The sequence below is a fragment of the Brassica rapa genome, chromosome A09, assembly GCF_000309985.2.
Source record: "Brassica rapa cultivar Chiifu-401-42 chromosome A09, CAAS_Brap_v3.01, whole genome shotgun sequence".
Lineage (NCBI taxonomy): Eukaryota > Viridiplantae > Streptophyta > Magnoliopsida > Brassicales > Brassicaceae > Brassica > Brassica rapa.
Genome location: NC_024803.2, coordinates 25,522,353 through 25,541,689, shown reverse-complemented (window position 1 = coordinate 25,541,689; position 19,337 = coordinate 25,522,353). Strand labels below are relative to the sequence as shown.

The following is a 19,337-nucleotide window of genomic DNA, read 5'->3' as shown; positions in this document are numbered from 1 at the left end:
TTTCTAGTTACAGTGTATTTATCTGAACAACTCACATGATTAATGGTAATATTTGGTTTTATCCCAAAAAAACAACAACTCACATGATTAAATTAAGTGTGTGTACATGATGTAAGCATAATTATAAACTACTTAAAATGTGGAGGAAACAGGGTCAAGAGTCAAGACGACCTCTTATCTTCTTTAAATGTTTGCCCTTTGTTTCTTGAACAAGTCATATTTGTTTGCGTACACATTGTGATAACGACATTTTCAATATAAATTATTTTACGTCAAAAACAAAACCATCACGTAAATTTTACAACAGTCACGTAGATCTCTAATTTAATGAATTCTCGCAACCAAATTTGATTAAATAAACTATATACGTCTTATTTTCCCTTAGTTGCGTCAGTGGTTCAATTTGCTGGCTTTCTTCATGTAAATCAAGAAGAGAGTTATTTGACGAAGTCATGTCTGTGTAGAGACGTAACGATAATTAAAAACAATGTGAAAAATATAAGATTTTTTCACTCTCCAAGACACATTTTGAGTTTGGCATTTCATGATAAGGCACATGTCGCATGAGGCAACCTTTCTTATGAGATAAAGACATCGATACTCTCATATAAATGAAACCAAACCAATCTGAGTATTTCCCTAAACCGAATCATACCAAGACCAACTTATACGAAACCTAGCGATCTATCTTCCTCATTTCCCCTCTTTTCTCTCTCTTTCACTTTCTTCCAAAGTTTGCGACGGAGATTAAGAACCCTAGCTTCAGGTTTGCGGCAGAGATTAAGAGCGCCGGCGTAGACATCTTCCAACATACGAAACCCTAGCGATCTATCTCCTTCATTTCCTCTCTTTTATCTCTCTCTCACTTTCTCTTAACATTTGCGGCGGAGATTAAGAACCCTAGCTTCAGGTTTGCGGCAGATTAAGAACGCCGGCGTCCACATTTTCCAACATGCGAGGTTTACTCCGAGGTAAACACTTTCTGAATTTGATTTCTGAAACAAAACTCTAAGATTTGATTTTAAATTTAAATCTTACCAAAGATTTGATTTTAAATTTTCGAGATTTCCCCCTTCTCTTTACATTTATCTTCTGATTTCCCTCTCTCGATTCATTTGTTTTGTTTGTGAGTTTATTCTCACGGTCATAATCTTTTTCTCATCTTGTTGTAGGAAACAACAAGCCGGACAAACGCCTCCCACCGAGGCTTTTCGCGACAGACCGGTTCCTACCGGTCGGCTCAACATCTACTCCAAGCCAGACATTCTACCTTTCATACAACATGTTTTAAGGAACACGGAGGAGCTTCAGTACATCAAAAACTCTTGTTTCGGGAAGTTGTTTGAGCTCCCAGCACGTCAATGTCCTGTCTCGTGTAAACTAATTCACTCCTTTCTCACCAGACAACTACTTTGAACACATCTCCCGTCCACAGCTCCCCTGAACACACACCTCCCGTCCACAGCTCACCCGTCCACAACTCCCCTGAACACACATCCCCCGTCCACAGCTCTCCACAACACACATGGTGGAGGCCAAAGTCTTGGATCTCGTCCACGACTTCCAGTGCCTCTCGAAGAGCGTAACTGAACAGATTGACTCACACAAGACTTGGCTACAGGAGCTTGAGGTTAAGATGATGTCTAAGCTCAATGAACACATGTCGAAGGTTGCCCAATCTATGGATGAAGCAACTCGACAGTTCAAATAAGACATAGAGGCTACTCTCAATTCAAACATGAACACAACACAGCTCAGCGACAATGGACCGGGCCACAACTTCGCAGCTGTTGTTGGCATTGTTATAGCTATCGCATGCCTTTATTGGAAGCTCCTCTGAACATTAGAACTAAGTTATCGATTCCTGCTTCTAGTTTTAGTTCTTCGTATCTACTAAGTTCTTATGTCAATCTATGAATCCTAGTTCAGCCAACTATCTCATCATATAATCTAATATGATTTACAACTTACATTTATAATTACCACATGTGTTGTTTGTGGATGTTTGTGATGTAGGGGATGTACCCTGTGTTCGCCTTCCTTTAGGTTCGTTGTACATGTGTTCCTTGTACATGTCCACATCCACACATCTATTTAGTTGTGCGTATAACAACGCCTACCTGCACTACACACTTCTTAATCTGACAATCAAAAATGATAACAAAAATCAACAACAACTCCACATCATTAATTTTTGGAAACACAATTATCCACAAGTGAGTATTTAGCTTTTTTGGCATTCATAATGCCTAAAGGAAACAATTTTTTTTAACCTAGTTTGCTCCCTCTGGCGCAAACAAAGAAGATCATGTTTGTTTCCTGTTCTTCAACGTCGAGAACCAATATGCATTTAATTCACGTCATTTTCACATCCAACGCTCACACAACTTTTAAATCTCACCGTTTGATTTAAAAAAAAATTTCCAATCCAACGGTGTCAAACTAAAGTGTCACCATGTTGCTTCATTGTTTACGAACCGGCCAGACAGCTAGCAAACCGGTTTCCTAAGCGGACAACATCTTCTCTATAGTAACTTTGAGGGCAGAAATGTCCAATTTCCTTCTTGATCCAAGATATTGTGCCTTGCAAGCATATTGTGTCTCTATATGCAAACAAAAGACATAATGTGTCCCATACGGTAATCAACTCAAAATATAAAGTCTAAACTGTAGTTAATTGACAAAACAAGATATTGTTATGGTTCAAAGTCAAATGTAAAAACAATATGTACCATTTTTTCATATATTCATATTTTCAAACGAGTAGATAAGCTTCAATTATTTTTAGATTCCCTCTTTTCTTCTCAAAAGTGTCAGTGAATTTGTTGTTGTGTGCCCTGAACGGCACAGCGCCCACACCAACTTGAAGATTGTTATTATTGACACGTCTCAGACTATGACTGGTCCGGATATACGCGGACCAATTCGAGTCCAGGGTCCCCATTAGTGCACGAAACAGTGTTTATTGGAGAGCCGAAAAGTTTTGATTCTTTTGACAAAAATATAAAATTATCTCAAAACTACAAGTTCTGATTCCAAAGTGACATCTAAGAAACTCCATAGCATGAAAGCAACCTCTGTAAGATAGGAGAGGAGAACCTATCCGAGGAAGTTGATGATCACCAGGTGGAGGACCAAGTTGCAGAGTACAAAATCTGCAAATGCTCGTTCTGGTGCCAAATCCTGTAAGAGTGATCCAAGTAAGAGCCAAGAGGTGGGTGATTCTGAATAACTATAAGAAACGCAATGCATTGCAGGAACCTAATGATGAAATATAATGACAATATTGATTGTGTTGGCTGTTGGGAAAAGAGACCAATTGATTCCCATCCCATGTTCACAAGTTATTTTTCAACATCTATATATAAATAAACATGATGTATATTTCTTCAATGCAATCGATGTACAAAGACCTAGAACCAATGCATATTGACGAGAATATCTAACTCTCCCGCAAACCCCAACCCCTAAAAAATTCTCCAAATGCCTAAACTGCTATCACAAACATAGCCACAATCCCGCCTAGGTTTGTTACAACTGTCTTGTGCTACACTAACGAGAACACCTTCTCATTATATAATTCGACTGTGTAACTAAGGTATATGTTCGAGTTTGGATTGTCATATATATAAATGAAATTATCATATAAATTTTGTTCTGAAATAAATACCTTGAATTCCTTGTTTTCTTTGTTCACTTGAATCCGGAGGCAAACTATAAACAAGAAAACAAAGAAGATAGTTAGTTTCATAAAATTCTCAAGGTACATGTATTCTTATGTTGCCCAAAACGCTAAAAAACTTACCAGCAAGAACTGCCGTCCCGACACAAGAGAGTACTCCAGACAGGAATGAGTTGAATGGAAATGATCCCACCAACGCCATATAAGCCACCTGTTGAGTCAAAAAAAAAAAAAAAACATTAAGAGAAATCTCACACTCACTTGCTAGGTGCTCAATCTTTCGGCAAATTACACAGCTAGTAAACTAATGAAAATGATTTAAATGCTACACATGCGGTAAGTAGAGAGAAGTCAAATTACTTATCCATGATCTCTTCTCTGCTAATCAAGACACAAAGCGCAAGAGATGTTTCATTCTCTCAGATGATTGGAATATACATCATACTTTACCATTTCATTCGAGTTTTAGTGAAACAAGAGACTGATGCGTAACCATTAAAGTAATAGGTGCGTTCATAAGCAGATTCTTAGATCTAAATCAATTACCTATCCAACAATATCTGAACATGAAAAAAAAACATATCGGGACAATCTAAACTTGAAATAGTAAAACAGATCCATAAGCAATCTAAAGAAACGACACGAGAATCGCAGATCCAGAAGTTATAATTCGAATAGGTTAAAGAGTACCTGAATCAGAGCAGTGAAGACAGCGAAAACAACGTACAAGTCGATGATCTGCCAAATGAAGGACGAAGAAGGACATTCAATATTCAACCCGATTCGCCAAAAAAAAATAAAGAAAGTGCGAACCTTCAGATTAGTTGGAGTAGCAGAATAAGCGGAGTGAAGAGAACGGAATAGATCCTGAGCATCCTTACTTGTCGACTTCACCATTCTTCGCAATGACCAAACCTACAACACACAAATCTATCTCTCTCTCTTTCTTCTTTCTTGACGAGTCTTGAAGACTTTATCACTCTCCTCCTCTTCACGGCGTCGTTTTGTAAGTGGGCCGTTATTTCTCTTCTTTGGGCCTTGTTTTGGGCTCATCTTTGGGCCTTGTTTAATATCCTCAACAAGCGTCTGTTTCATAAAACGGATTTAAACCAAATAAAATAGAAAAATAAATTATTTTTTTCTCGCTTCAATTCCGCCGCGTCAGTTGTTGTAACCCACACACACTTTTCTCGCTTCTGCCGTCTTGTCTGTCTCTCCCTCCACCGATTTTCAGACACTAGTTTCTGTCCGAAAGAGTTTCTTTTCCCCGTTTTTATTTAAACTACAAAATCGAATAATGTCATCGTTTCTCAGTTTCCCGGCCATTTCACCTCTCCCATCTGCTTCCTCCGGCGCTTCATTTCGTCATCGCTCTTTATCTCCCCGGTCATCCTCTCTCTCTTTATCATCTATGTTTGTTCTTTGAGTGGTTCTATGAAAAAGACTGATTCTTTTGGACAACATATACTAATGAGAACTTGGCCCTCGTTATACTGTGAAATGAAGCTTTTTGTGTGTATCTGTTTTTACAGATTGTTCAAGCCTTGTGTTAAGTGCAGCTATGCAGAAGCAGCTCCAATTGACATTGTAGCAGATGTCAGATCTGAAAGGGTACGGAAAGAGCAAGATAATACTTGTGTGTTTATAATAAGAATATTTTATGTTTCAGTTAAGAAGGTGTTTTTTTTTCTCTTTAGTTAGGTTGTAGTTCTTGGAGGCAATGGTTTCGTTGGCTCAGCTATCTGCAAAGAAGCAATCTCCAAGGGAATCGAGGTTGTTAGTGTCAGCAGGTAAAACAAAAAAGAGAGTAGAAATACAGTGATGGCATCAAAATCTTTACCTTTTTGACCTTATCAACCTCGATTGATTTCTTTAGGTCTGGTCGTCCTAGCTTGCAAGATTCATGGTTGGATCAGGTTACATGGGTTACTGGTAAGTACTTTTGCTTCATTACATTGTACATACCCAAGTGTGGTTTCTTAATGTGTTCTCCTCTTATGTAGGTGATGTTTTCTATTTGAACTGGGATGAAGTACTTCTCGGTGCCACTGCTGTAGTTTCGACCATTGGTGGTTTTGGAAATGAAGAACAGATGAAAAGAATCAATGGTGAAGCAAACGTTATCGCTGTGAATGCTGCTAAGGATTTCGGTTAAGTATCTATCTCTCTATTATAGCTTAAAATTTAAGTATGTCTCCATGCTTTTTTTTCTTCATTTTAATATCTTTTTAATGTGTGTAGGGGTTCCTAAGTTTGTCTTGATCACTGTTCACGACTACAATCTTCCACCATTTGTTCTATCCAGCGGTTACTTCACCGGAAAACGTAGCGCAGAGGCAGAACTCCTCTCCAAATATCCCAACTCCGGTAAAAAGATAGATCCAGCTCACCTTCTTGATTTCGGTTTAGTGATAAAACACTACTCTTATCAGAAACTTAACCATATCTCTTTGTAGGAGTTGTGCTGAGACCAGGTTTCATATATGGGAAAAGAAAGGTGAACGGATTTGAGGTCCCGCTTGATCTGGTCGGGGAGCCACTAGACAAAATCTACGATGCTGCAGAGCGGTTCATTAGACCGTTGAGGTCTCTCCCTGCGTCTGATCTCATCTTGGCTCCACCGGTTAAAGTCGATGATCTAGCACTTGCTGTGATTAACGCCCTTAAAGATGACGACATCTTTGGCATTTTCACTATTGAACAAATCAAAGAAGCAGCTGCAAAAATGAGAGCCTTGAGCTACTAAATAGCTTCTTCTGTTCCTCTCCTTTTGCATAATTTGTAACCGTATATATATTTGCTTGTTCCGCGACGAGCAATTGTAAAATTTGGGGACCGGAGATTTCTCTATTAACTAGGCCTTGTCTGCGTAAATGATATCATAAGAAAATTCATAAGTTAATTTATGTGTTTTATTCTATTCTATGTTTTATCTCACATTGGGTAATTTTACAATATTCTGAACGTGACATAGTAGCAACAGTAAATTCACTGTAAAACTGCAGTTACTAACTACTAATAGAGTAACAGGTAATTTATCGAGGGTTCGATTGGTGACCATTCTAAAAAAAAAAAACGAATAGTAAAAGAACGTAGAGGAATAAAATTACAGGAATGAAAAAAAATGGTTGTTTCATCCCATATTTGATAAGGAATAACTTTGTTCTTCATTTCTCTTCAAAAAAAAAGAATGGTAGGGAATGAGAAGGAAAAATTATTCATTGTGAATGGTAATTTTTTTTATGAATGTTAGGGAATGCATTATTCCTCGTTGTTCCTTGGTCATCATTCATAACCTGAATGTGTTCAAAGTTGTTTATAGTGTGCTGAGCTAAATATATTTTTTGAATGTTTAAAGTTGTTTATAAGTGTATTATAGGCTGACTTTAGGGATATTTGGACCAAATGAATTTTAAGAGTTTCGATTTAAAGCGTGTGAAAATTAGATCAAATACGTCATCATTGACTTGGTCGAATTTAGAGGAGATAAAGATTAATGATGGTTTCCGGTAGGAATGGCAATGTAGAAGTTTGACCGCGGGCCTGGTTCGTAAAGGCTTGCTGCGGAGTGAAATTGGAATAGGTTTTAGTAGGTCCGGAAAAAAAGAAGGTTTCACGGGATGGGACTGTGAGAGATCGGACCGAATGAAGGATGTGCCATAGGTTGACTTGCAGGAAATTGAAGACCCGCAACCTAATCCTCATTTTTGTCTTCACCTGCAAAAATGAAAGAGATAGAGAAGGTAAAGAAGGCAATTCGGTCTTAGATGTTCGCGGACGACCTATTGAGCTCTAGTGGTGGCGATTTGAGGGTCGGTGATGCTTCCAGACTCCCATGTGTCTTCCATCTCCAACAATGGAGTTTCTTTAAAGCCATCGGGAGAAACCTGCGAACTCACTTTCCGTCCGCCGATGATGAAGATCCAGCTCCAGCAATGGGTTTTTTAACGACAGTAACTGCATGCCTGTCACAGGTAAGAAAAGATCAATCTTGGTTTGTTGTCGCTTTATATGTTCTCGGTTCTAACTTCTAACACTCTAACTCTTTATTTCATGTGGGTTCTGATGTGCCCTTGGGTAGTGCACCGGGCAACACAGACATACATGGCTTGATCATGGGAAGCAGTAAAGATATATGTTCATTGTTTGACTCATATCTTCCAAACCACGAGGCTTATACGCATGAAATAACTTGGGGAATGTTCTCAACTCAATTATGGAGCTCCTCGAAGAAGAATCAGATCAAACGGAGTTCATATGTGACAGTTATGCCATTTACAAATCATGTGATCTTGAGTTCTCGCGAATTAAGACCACCCGAGAAGCTAGACCTTGTTCCGCGACGAGCAATTGTAAAATTTCGGGACCGGAGATTTCTCTATTAACTAGGCCTTGTCCGCGTAAATGATATCATAAGAAAATTCATAAGTTAATTTATGTGTTTTAATCTATTGTATGTTTTATCTCATATTGGGTAATTTTACAATATTCTGATCGTGACATAGTAGCAACAGTACATTTACTGTAAAACTGCAGTTACTAACTATTAGTATTTAGGGATCAAATCTACAAAGAGGTAGAAAATATAATAAATCTAATAGGACTTTTTAATTTGGATGTTTTAATTATTAAAATGTAAATTTGCAGTTTGTTGAGTAAGTAATTTCTAGATTGATTGGTTGAGGTTTTGGTGCTTAAAAGGAAATAGCTAGACTTGTGATTTTTATTCAGGAAACTTGGAATTATAATCTTACAGATGTCTAATGAGTTGCATGCATGATAATGTAGAGCTCAACTACTAAGCAACAAGTCAATCAGCTCTCCCATTTCTGGACTTATCTATTAACTAGATCTAATGACCCAAACAAATGTGTTCGATCAATAGCAAGTGTCGATCGATTATCCTATAGGGATATCGATCGATACACCTTTCACTCTGTCGATCGATTATCCAATATGGATATTGATCGACGCGTTTCTAGTTAAGCTTTATGCGCTGGTTGAATAATGCTCATTAAGCTCACTAGATCAGCTCTCGCCTTACTTTTAGCAAGAAACTTAGCTCAATTAGAATTGTTTCAGGATGAGAATGAAGTTATCGCTTTTATCTAACAATCCTAGGGCAAGTTCTAGGTAGCTAATCTAGAATCAGGCATTAATGACAATCCTAATGATTATTATCACAACTCAGCAATCTATAGTTGGGGTTAATCCCTCCTAACCTATTTAAACCCTAAAATCTAACAATAGAACTACTCAGACATGGCTAAGCAATTCATAACAACAACTAGATAAGAAAACTTCATTAGAATAGTACATAGATATTAATTGAGTTCCAATCACAAATATAACTTTGGATCTTCTCTCCAATCTATCAAAATCCTATAAAACTTTGTTGATAATAATAAAACTAGAAACACAAGAAAGTACACTTTGCCTCTAACATGGTGACAAAGCTTATATAATTAGGTTAAAACTCATCAGGGGTAATCTTGTAAATTGGTGAAAACTTGGGCTTCAAGTCGGCTGTGACCAAGCATGCTTTCTGCGCGCTTCGCTGTCGATCGATGTTCTGATGTGAACATCGATCGATATTTGTTCTTCAATATCGACCGATGGTCGAAATCGATGGTCATCTCGGGTGCTTGCTCCAAATATCTCCAAAATGCTCCAAAATCATCACTTATCTCCAAATCACTTCTGATCTTATAAATATAATAAATAGATTCTATAATATAATAATTAATAGTAAAAACACCTATAAACCATTGGTGAAAGTGGGTCAAATCCATGGTCTATCACTACACATGAAATAACTTGGAGAATGTTCTCAACTCAATTACGGAGCTCCTCGAAGAGAATCAGATCAAACAGAAGTTCATATGTGACAGTTATGACATTTACAAATCAGGTGATCTTCAGTTCTCGCGAATTCAGACCACTCGAGAAGCTGGAAATGGCTAACCTTCTTTCTGATGAACCAACGACCAATTCAATCATACCAAAGGTGATTATTCATGTTCTAAATTTCCAAGAAAGTCTTGGGCTTGATGGTTTTCAAAAAGATTCAAAAGACAGACTTGTTTGGGCCAAATGGAGAAACCGATAAAATATTGGCTAAGGGAAAAGATGGATTTCGACCAGGCTTCAAATGGACATGTCTTGGCCCATATCAGCAGCATATTCTTCACTTTTAAAAGTCTTGGTCGTGGTTATATCAAGAAGCAGTCTAAGTTTCAGTCAAAGACTTTATTTAGTCAAGTCTTTGTTTCTATTTTCTATGTCTTGTTTTTAGCACATTCTTCTTTGGATTTCTACAACTTGAAATCCTATAAATAAGGCCTAAGAGCCACGAAATAAATCATTGAATTTCCCGTTTTATTTGAGTTTATCTCTTTGTGCTTTGTAGAACACTTATCGTTTCTTGGTGAGGTTATCTCCGAGTAAACAAATCCCTATTTCGTTGGACTTATGCGTCATATCAAGCAACGTATAGAAACCTTTCTTTTGTTGGACTTGTGCGTCATATCAAGCAACAACTGAAGTCTAGTAGTATCAAGAGACTTTCTGCCCCTCTTGTGTCACCGTTCAATCCATCAGTTCTCCCTTTTGTCGAGTTCATATCCCTTAAGTCCGATTGAGTAATCATTCCCTAATTTAGGGTGTATCAGGTTCTCTTCTTCTTTTAGAGTTTATTGACTGCTTCGATCCACCACCAGAGCTTTTACTCTTCTAAGATCCACCGCCAGAGCTTCTATTCTTCTAAGATCCACCACCGGAGCTTCGCCTTAGATGCATGCATGGTCGTCTTCATCTCTAGTTCAATCCTCACGTACTGATGTGTATTAATGCGCCATGAAGCATCTGAAGCGTCCTCAATAATGTCTTGAAGCGTACTGGAGCTATATATCTGTTTGTAATCCCTTGTTCCGCGGACCGACCCGCGAAGGTCTACATGTTTTGCGGTACGGGTTTGGTTAGCCATTCTGAAGACCGCAGCCCGCGTGGGACAGGCTCGCTGTGACCCACTCGACGACGAACCCACTGCGGTCGGGACGGGATGGGAGAACCCAATTTCCATCTCTAGTTTCCGGCTACAACCTTTCATCCAGTATGGACCTTTGTTTGGATTTTCCTTGGATTTAGGGTGCATTGGAAGCACATACTCCTTCTCTTTCTCAAAAGAATATAATTTTAATTTTTTTTACTTTCTTAAAAAAACATCATTTTATATTTAACCAAAAAAAAAACATTTTATATTTACAATACAAAATTTATACAAACCAAATGTTGTGGGCATTGTGGCAGCTAAGGCCATGTTCGTATTGACATCATCGCGACTAAAAATTAGTCATGATTTTATTCTTTACTGATAGTTAAAAAAAAAGACACATAAACAAAATAATGAAAGGAATTCAGTGGTTCTGTTTTCACTAAAACAAATAGCGACCTGATTCATATGTTCTCTCTCTTCCCAACTTGAGAAGAAACACAAAAATTCCTTCACCTCATCTTTTTTGTTTTTGTTTTGGAGTTCTGTCTTTGTTCTTTTAATTTTGATCGCTCGTCTCTAACACGACGATCTCAAAACAAACATGACCTAATTTTAACTTCCATTCTTCTATGTTCTCTCTCAACAATCTTTTACTAAAACTTTTGAAACTTTTCTTTGCTTGTAATAAGTAATCTACTTTCTGTTGAAACATTTGAGTTTATTTTAATCTACTTTTCCTTGCTTTTACTAAAATATTTTTCTTATATGTAAGTATTATTACAATTGGTTCAAATAATTGGTTGTTAATACCTTTTTGTTTATTTTAACACGTGGAAAACGAAAACACTCTTACCATAAAAATGTATTTTTGTGTAGTTCCAAGAATATGGTTAGAGGCTTCTATAGCTCTGGCATCTTCGTTGATGATTTGCTTTATTTAGATTTCTTTAATTTGTTTGATTGTTTCCAATTTATTTTAAATTTGACAAAAAAACTAAATTGTTTTTATGTATATTTTTCAAAACAAAAGTTTCGGGTATGACTAAAAACTCTATTTTATTTTTATATGTGAATAAGGTATTAAACAATTTTAACATTTATAAACCATTCACGCCCAAACATACTTTAAAAACATCAAAGTTGTTATATACACCTCTTACAAATCATCATAAAACACATGAAAATATACAATAATATGGTTAGATATATCACACGACCATCAAATATCAAATCAAATCAAATATATATATATATATATATATAAATATGTTCGCTTCTCTCCTGTGACGTCATGTCATCAAGTCGTGCGTTATGGGAGTGACACGTGTCCTATTTTATATTTGGGACCAAAATAAATGAATGCAATCAGGGGTAATTGAATCCAGCACCTCTAGCACTGGTAATTTCTCTTAGAACCACTAGGCTAAAGTCACATTTTATAAATATGTGGCCGCGAAAATACTTATCATCGTGTCGGCTGGAAGCCCATGCTTCTTCTGCTTGTGGCCAGGACCGACACTGAACTGACGTCAAGATGAAGATCGTGAAGTTAAAAACTTTGCTCCAAACAGTTTCGCAATGTTTCCAACCTTTATAACTTGATGCATATAATATATATCAAAATACATTTGTTGTACACGCTTTTATTAGTTTTGCTTTTAGAAGAAAGTATTTACAGTTATAAATGTTTTGTGCCAGTGAAGTAATGGTTGAAAAACCTCTATATATATGTCATTTTAAAATAACACACAACTTCTATATATAGTCAATACATATGTCCATGTTATATTCTAGACTAAATATTTTCTCTTTTAAAAATATAGAAGACAGTTTTTTAGTCTACAAGCAAACGTTGTAGAGCAAGTATGCATTATACAAAATAATATATATTTAAAATTCATACGCAAAAACATAAAAATTGTTATAGGCCTCTTTCTGACACATGCACACTCCACTATGAATAAGAATTAAAAAAAAAAACAGTATTGTCATCAAACTTTATCACAAATCCACATTTGTACATCTATAATTATGAGTTGGACAATTAGTTAATTTGATACAATACCAAAGCAAGAATAATCGAAAAACAACTATACCACCACATACTAATAAGTAACACATAACAAATAACCAAATTCTTGAATCTTAAAACAAATTTCAACTCGAGCATTTAGTGAATATCAAATTAACTAATATTCCGCCTGTAGGGCGGGCCGACCCTAGTATATCTTTATATATAAAAGAAGGTTTTCTCTCCTTTTAAGGTGTCCACGTCAGACGCCATGTCAATAATTCGAGTCATCTGGTCGTGACACGCGTCACAATAAATGAAACGCGGCGTGTGAAGCTTTTTATTGACATGTGGGTTTGATTTCGATTTAATTGGGCTTTCGTTTATTCCCTGATGGGTTTTTATTGGTATCTCCGTTTTCTCCACGAAACATGTCACAGAAACCCTAAGGTTGGATTCTGTTCATCTTCCCGATTCAAAAGAAAAACTAGAAACGCTTTGTGGTTATGTCCAAGCGAAGAGACGTCTTCAACATAGTCATCAGCCATTGTCGATCAATCCTTCAATGATTCCCCATCTACTGCCTTCGTCAGTATGTACCACTATAAAAAGGTATGTTCTACATCTTCAAATTCGTCAGTTCTTTCTTATCATTCCAAGCTTTCTAAGAAATATATCCTCAAAAATGGCTAATTCTCCAGTCCTTCTCACCGATTTGAAGGCCGGACATTGTACCTCCACCATTGAGGTCCGCTTGCTTTGGTTCTGGGAAGAAGCTAGGTATGGGAAGCGGCGAGCTAATGGAGGTTGATCTGTTGCTCCTCGACGCTAAGGTAGTTTCGTACTGCGTTGAAACCTAATATTCTGTTTAACGTTAGTCCATTTGTTCATGTCTTGATTATCAAAAATATTTCCCAGAAGCGTTTGGTTATCTTAAAATATTTGGGAGATGATTATTGGGTTTTTTTTTTTGTTGATTCTGATTTGTTCAAATTTTTTTATATTTGTTCTGATTGTTTTTCTTTCCAAAGCTTTTTTGCTTTGTTTTGTGTTAGTATTGGCGTTGTTCTATTTTCTGGTGATCTGAAGGGAAAACACCCCTCAGAAGACTTTCAAGAAAGAGCACCCCAAAAAAAAATTTGTTGTTGTTTGAGTGATTCTTCTCATCTTAAAAATTATTTCGTACCTTACCCTCTCAATCTGTACAGTTGTACTGCGGTTAAAGTTCTATGGATAATCAGGTTGGAAATGTAGCTGGAGACCAGTGGAAATCCATGTCATATGTTGTGTTTCTAATACGTATGTTTGACAATAATGAAAAGATGTAAATCAAAGACTGAAGCCATGAGTTCCAAGTAAGGTTCAGCCATATCTCTGGATATCTACTTTGATTTATCGTTTATATAGATAGATCATTCAAAACAAATCTTATTATGTTAAAGAATTTGTGCTGGATATTCTAATTTTTCAGATCTCTGTATGCAAAGGGATGCAATAAGACAACTGTATCACTGTAAGGAGGCTTCACTTTGGGTGGCATTCTGGGATCACATTTATCATATGGTTTTGATGTTTATGTATTTAATTGCTTATGTTATGTGTACGCTTGGTCCTTTAAATATTTTTGTGCGTTCATAGGCTTAAGCTTCCACTTCAGTAGGAAAGGCAACACAAATGTGGACCACAAATCTGAAGTTCGATAGAATAATATAGGATGCTTCAAAGGATCTTCTGGATGTTTTTTTTTTCTTTTAACATGTTAACTAGGTATTTTATCAGTATGACGAATATTACTTCATCATCTTTTGAGGACTAAACGTATGATGATCAGTGTAAGAACAACCAAACAATGATAAATGGAAAGAAAAAATGTGAGATGTGGTAGACGACACATTATACTAAAAAAAGGAAAATACACAGTAAACATGCTTTAAGGAACCAAAAAAGACCATAGAATGAAGATATCGTAATTGTATTGGAAACCCAATATTAGGAGACTATACACAAAAACCAAGCACAACGCAAACATTAGGACGACCTCGCAAATCTTAAAAACAAGTACATGACTATCTATGACCCAACAAACTTAGTAAACACAACAATCAAACATCGGGCCACACCGAACAAAGAACTAATTAGGTCCATCATTCTACTTCTTCCGTCAAAGAAATAATGAGTTTTACACTACTAAACTGTTATAAATAAAAACTAGATTTTGACCCGCACCCCCGTGCGGGTATTTTTTTCTAAATATGATGCTATTTGATTTTTATGTCACTATTTAGAGTTTGGCGAAAAACTCAAATTAAAAAAATTGAACCGATCCAATCCGAATAAGTAGTACTCAATCCGAACCGGAATTGATTAAATATCCGAATTATTCAAAATTTTGGTATTTGAAGAACTGAAATCTAATCCGATCCGAACCGAAGTATTTTGGGTATCCAAAATAGATTTATATACTTATATATATCAATTATTTTTAGATTTAATATATATAAAATCATCCAGGATATATATATGATACTTTTAAGTTCGCTTAAATGCTTGAAAATATATACAAATAATCACACGTAAATATTTTAAATAGTTAAAATATATTCAAAGCTCCAAAAATACTTAAATAATTATTAATTCTCTATCCAAATATTTAAACCAAACCTATTTAAATTGATTATCCAAATCTGAACCAAATCTTCAAAGATCTGAACTGAACACGAAATCCCAAAAATACCCGAGAACGAACCCAAACGCCCACCCCTAATCACTATTATATATATCCTATATGTGTCATCATAGGTTACAAAATATGTGTTATCATATAATTAATTGTATTTTATATGTACCATCAAATAAGTTTTCTTATAATTAATAATATTTTATACGTGCAATCATATAAATAATCACATATATTATATTTTAAAATTTAATGTGAAATATAAAAACTATAATTTAAGTTGGTGTTTGAAATTGGGCTTTGTATTGTATTTTTATTATATATATTGAAAATATTTTTATAATAGTTATTAGAAAATATGTTAGTAAAAATCAAAATTTGAATATATATATGTATATATATATTTTTGAATAAATTTTTGATATAAATCAATTTTAAATTATTATTTTGATTTGAATATATATATTAAGTAACATAGATCCATTACTTTTTAATATAATGTAATGGACTTCCAATTTTTTTAGTAGCATAAGCCCATTTTTTTTTCTAACTTACTGCTATCCATGTTTCCAAACAGTACTATTTTTTTAACTACTATCTATATTGCCAAACAATCTCAATGTGTACTTCAACTTTAATAATATAGATATAAGCACTTATATACCACACAAAAATGTACATATTAATGAAATAACATGTACTTACGTTTTTTTTGTCAACAACATGTACTTACTTTGAAAGTCAAAATATAACAAATATTGAGAACCAAGTAACATAATAACATTTTTATGAATTTTATATTGTAAGAAAAGTATGTTTTCTAAAAAAAAAAAAAATTGTAAAAGCTGTAACAAAAATAATAAAGGTCAATAATATTTTCATCGAGAATTTTAGGAATATTTAGTTTTATATTTTAGTTCTAAATATATATGATATAAGGATTTATATTTTAATTCTAAAGATATATGATATAAGGATTATATATATATATTATTATTTTTTTTTACTTTTTTGTTTTACATTTTAATTTTTGAAGATAATTAAATATGATTAATATAGAAACTATCTTTTCATACATAAGAAAAATAGAAGTCATCCATATATAAATTAAGTATAAAAATTATCAAGCTAACTCCAAAGACTTCTTAATATCTAGCTCTATAAAACCACACGAGGCATTGGCGGATGTTGCATATCCTAACTTCCTCTAGAACTATCGAGATACAGAATACCTAAAAGAAAGGGCTGTCCTGACACCTACCAACAATACAGTACAGGAGGTGAACGCTTATCTCCTCTCCAGGGTCCCATCACACGCTAGGGAATATTTAAGTTCCGATCCCTTGGAAGGTCATCAGATGATGATTGGACCAACCACTACCCGCCTGAGTACTTAAATTCTCTAGAATTTCTGGGACTGCCCAACCACAGATTGTGCTTGAAAGTTGGAGCTCCAGTGATGCTGCTGTGTAATCTTAACCAGGATAAAAGTTTATGCAATGGTACAAGAATGGTGGTCACCCTCCTAGGAAACAGAATTGTTAAAGCTAAAATCATGACTGGGACAGATATTGGGGAAGAAGTTTTGATCCCTAGGATCCAGCTCATTCCCACCACATCATCCATCCCTTCACTTTCCGTCGATGACAATTCCCGATCAGATTGTGCTACGCCATGACAATCAACAAGAGCCAATACCAAAGCCTGAAACAAGTTGCTTTATATCTCCCTCACCCTGGTTTTACTCACGGACAGTTGTATGCTGCTATGTCTCGAGTAACAACCCCATCTGGTCTTAAAATATTAGACGAAACTTCTGATATGGATGGTGGAGATGGAGTTACTAATATCGTCTATAAGGAAATCTTCAAGGATGTTCGGACAACTAAGGTTATAACTACACTTTATATAATGCAACTATATCAAACTTATTTCGTTTACTTGAAATCTCTTATTACTTGCAGTGAAAGCAAGCGGCACCCGTACGACTTTGATGGTTCGTCAACAACATCGTTCCCAAAACTACCATCACTATTATTTTGATACTCTGCACTCTCTTTTCAGTTTTTACATTTCATGCACACACAACTTTTATTTTATAGTTATACAAATCTCGGATTAATGGCAACATAATTATTAAATTTTCTATGAAATTTACTAAAACCGGTAAAAACCTTAACTAATATATAAACTTTAATATAACACAAACTATACCCATTCCAAAATTTGTTAAATTTTACATCCCGCCCGAAGGGCGGGCCGACCCTAGTATATATATATATAAGAGTGTTTTACTCTCTCCTTACGGCGCCACCTAGGATCCATGTCACAAAGTAATTCAACCTCGAGCTGACACATGTCCTTGAAGAGTAAAACTCGGCGTTTCATTTAATCTGGTTCAGAATGGGCCTGGTCGTTCAATGTGTGTTGGGTTTTTAACTTAGAAACTGTATCCGGCACATGTTGTTCGAGATCGCAACCCTAATTGTGATAGATCGAAGAGACGAGCTTCATCTCTCTTCTTCATGCGGCTACGACTCGGTGACATCTTAGCTTCTCCTCGCCATCTGAAACGGTCGGAGTTATGGCTGTATCGAAGCGCCTCTTCAATTCCCTCATTAACAGTATCTGTTCACTTCTCTCACGATCTCTCATTCAGTGGATATCCATTACATCGATTGAGTGAGTCTTCGACTATTTCGACAATAAATATGTAAGTTTCATACCCTGCGAATCATCACTATGATCATTTCAATTATTGCATTTATAAACTTTCAGAGACAAAAATGGTTACCTCCGTTATCTTCTTCTCTGATTTGAAGATATAACCTGTCTGATTCTTAGGTATGTTCATGTCTTAGCTTCAGTTCTGTTCAGATGTTACAGATTTTTTTTTTTTTTTAGAAAGTTCAAAGCTTTGCTTGAAATTGAAAATTTTGGTTTTATGTTCGGTTCTTGGTGATGATGAACTTCTCTGTGTACCTTTTGTGTCTTCTTATCAGATGAGTTCTTTAACAACCTTATGAATCCAGTTTAAGAGAATTTAGTTAAAGTGACTATTAGTTATTAGATGGTAACCACTACATTAGTGATCTTTCATGACCCAGATCATACATATCTGTTTTATAATAAACGCCGCGTTGAAAAATGTTATATTTGTTCTCACTCAGGTCTGTCCTATATGCACAAAAGACTTTTTATAGATAAAAGACTAAGTTTTGTAGTGTTTGTAAATAACTGGTTGTGACTGTTTTCGTTTTTGCAGATGGATTTAACCTCTTCTTATAATCAGAACGATGTTTGACGATGAGATTCAAGGAGAAAAAGCTTCAGAACCTGATACGTATGGAAAGAGAAGAAAATAAACTGAAAGAACAAGCTCTGCTCTTCCACCGAACCCAAGGTAATTAATTGCTCATAGAGCAAATGTATTGGCATTCTTTTTATGATCATGTACAATGCAATTGTTGTTTCTGTAAATGTGCAGGAACTGAAAGTAGCACTTGAATTGAAACACATACGTGTTCTCCACGTGAAATCGTTGAATGTATTTTGGTTCCTTTTTGTATTTAATTCAGCTTGCGTTATATGTGTGTTTAAGACTTTTAGTGCAAGTTGTTTTCTCTATTATGTTATTGTTGTAAACCTCTGATGTGATCATCTTTGATCAATAAGTTAGTACAACATGAGTTCAAAATTTATTTTGAATGTGGTGTAATATGTTTGAAACTGAATATTTGTTTGGAACTTTGAACAATTGAATACAATTATTTCTAATAGGTTTAATTATTTAAAGAATTATAAATTCTTCCATAACTTTTGTTTAATTAACATCTAAACCAAATTTTAACATATTTTATAAAAAATTCCATAAATATTTATTTACTCCATAACTTTTGTTTAATTAACATCTAAACCAAAATTTTAACACATTTTATAAAAAAAAATATTCCGTAAATATTTATTCACTGGT

General features: G+C 35.2%; 2 protein-coding genes and 1 long non-coding RNA gene across 3 annotated transcripts; 2 read left to right on the top strand and 1 right to left on the bottom strand.

Annotated features, from left to right (window-relative positions):
• Positions 1-113: 113 nt before the first annotated feature.
• On the top strand, positions 114-3,185 carry LOC117128028. Its single transcript, XR_004451120.1, has 2 exons — positions 114-971; positions 1,173-3,185. It is a non-coding gene; the product is annotated as an uncharacterized LOC117128028 (long non-coding RNA).
• LOC103840178 (dolichyl-diphosphooligosaccharide--protein glycosyltransferase subunit DAD1) lies at positions 2,944-4,733 on the bottom strand. The gene is made up of 5 exons (XM_009116658.2): positions 4,496-4,733; positions 4,373-4,420; positions 3,806-3,893; positions 3,671-3,714; positions 2,944-3,183 (listed from the first exon to the last, which is right to left on the bottom strand). The coding sequence occupies exons 1-5, from the start codon at positions 4,577-4,579 to the stop codon at positions 3,100-3,102; spliced, it is 348 nt and encodes a 115-aa protein (XP_009114906.1). The 5' UTR covers positions 4,580-4,733; the 3' UTR covers positions 2,944-3,099.
• A 72-nt stretch (positions 4,734-4,805) lies between these two features.
• Positions 4,806-6,607, top strand: LOC103840176 (uncharacterized protein At1g32220, chloroplastic). Its single transcript, XM_009116657.3, has 7 exons — positions 4,806-5,068; positions 5,215-5,293; positions 5,384-5,472; positions 5,559-5,614; positions 5,686-5,832; positions 5,924-6,049; positions 6,139-6,607. The coding sequence occupies exons 1-7, from the start codon at positions 4,980-4,982 to the stop codon at positions 6,426-6,428; spliced, it is 876 nt and encodes a 291-aa protein (XP_009114905.1). The 5' UTR covers positions 4,806-4,979; the 3' UTR covers positions 6,429-6,607.
• Positions 6,608-19,337: the final 12,730 nt, after the last annotated feature.

Coding starts and splice junctions, on each gene's coding strand:
- LOC103840176 (XM_009116657.3), top strand. CDS start 4,980: ATGTCATCGTTTCTCAGTTTCCCGGCCATTTCACCTCTCCCATCTGCT. Junction 5,833..5,923: donor GAATGCTGCTAAGGATTTCG/GTTAAGTATCTA, acceptor TAATGTGTGTAG/GGGTTCCTAAGTTTGTCTTG. Junction 6,050..6,138: donor CTCCAAATATCCCAACTCCG/GTAAAAAGATAG, acceptor ATCTCTTTGTAG/GAGTTGTGCTGAGACCAGGT.
- LOC103840178 (XM_009116658.2), bottom strand. CDS start 4,579: ATGGTGAAGTCGACAAGTAAGGATGCTCAGGATCTATTCCGTTCTCTT. Junction 4,421..4,495: donor CTACTCCAACTAATCTGAAG/GTTCGCACTTTC, acceptor TTCATTTGGCAG/ATCATCGACTTGTACGTTGT. Junction 3,184..3,670: donor AAGAAAACAAGGAATTCAAG/GTATTTATTTCA, acceptor TCACTCTTACAG/GATTTGGCACCAGAACGAGC.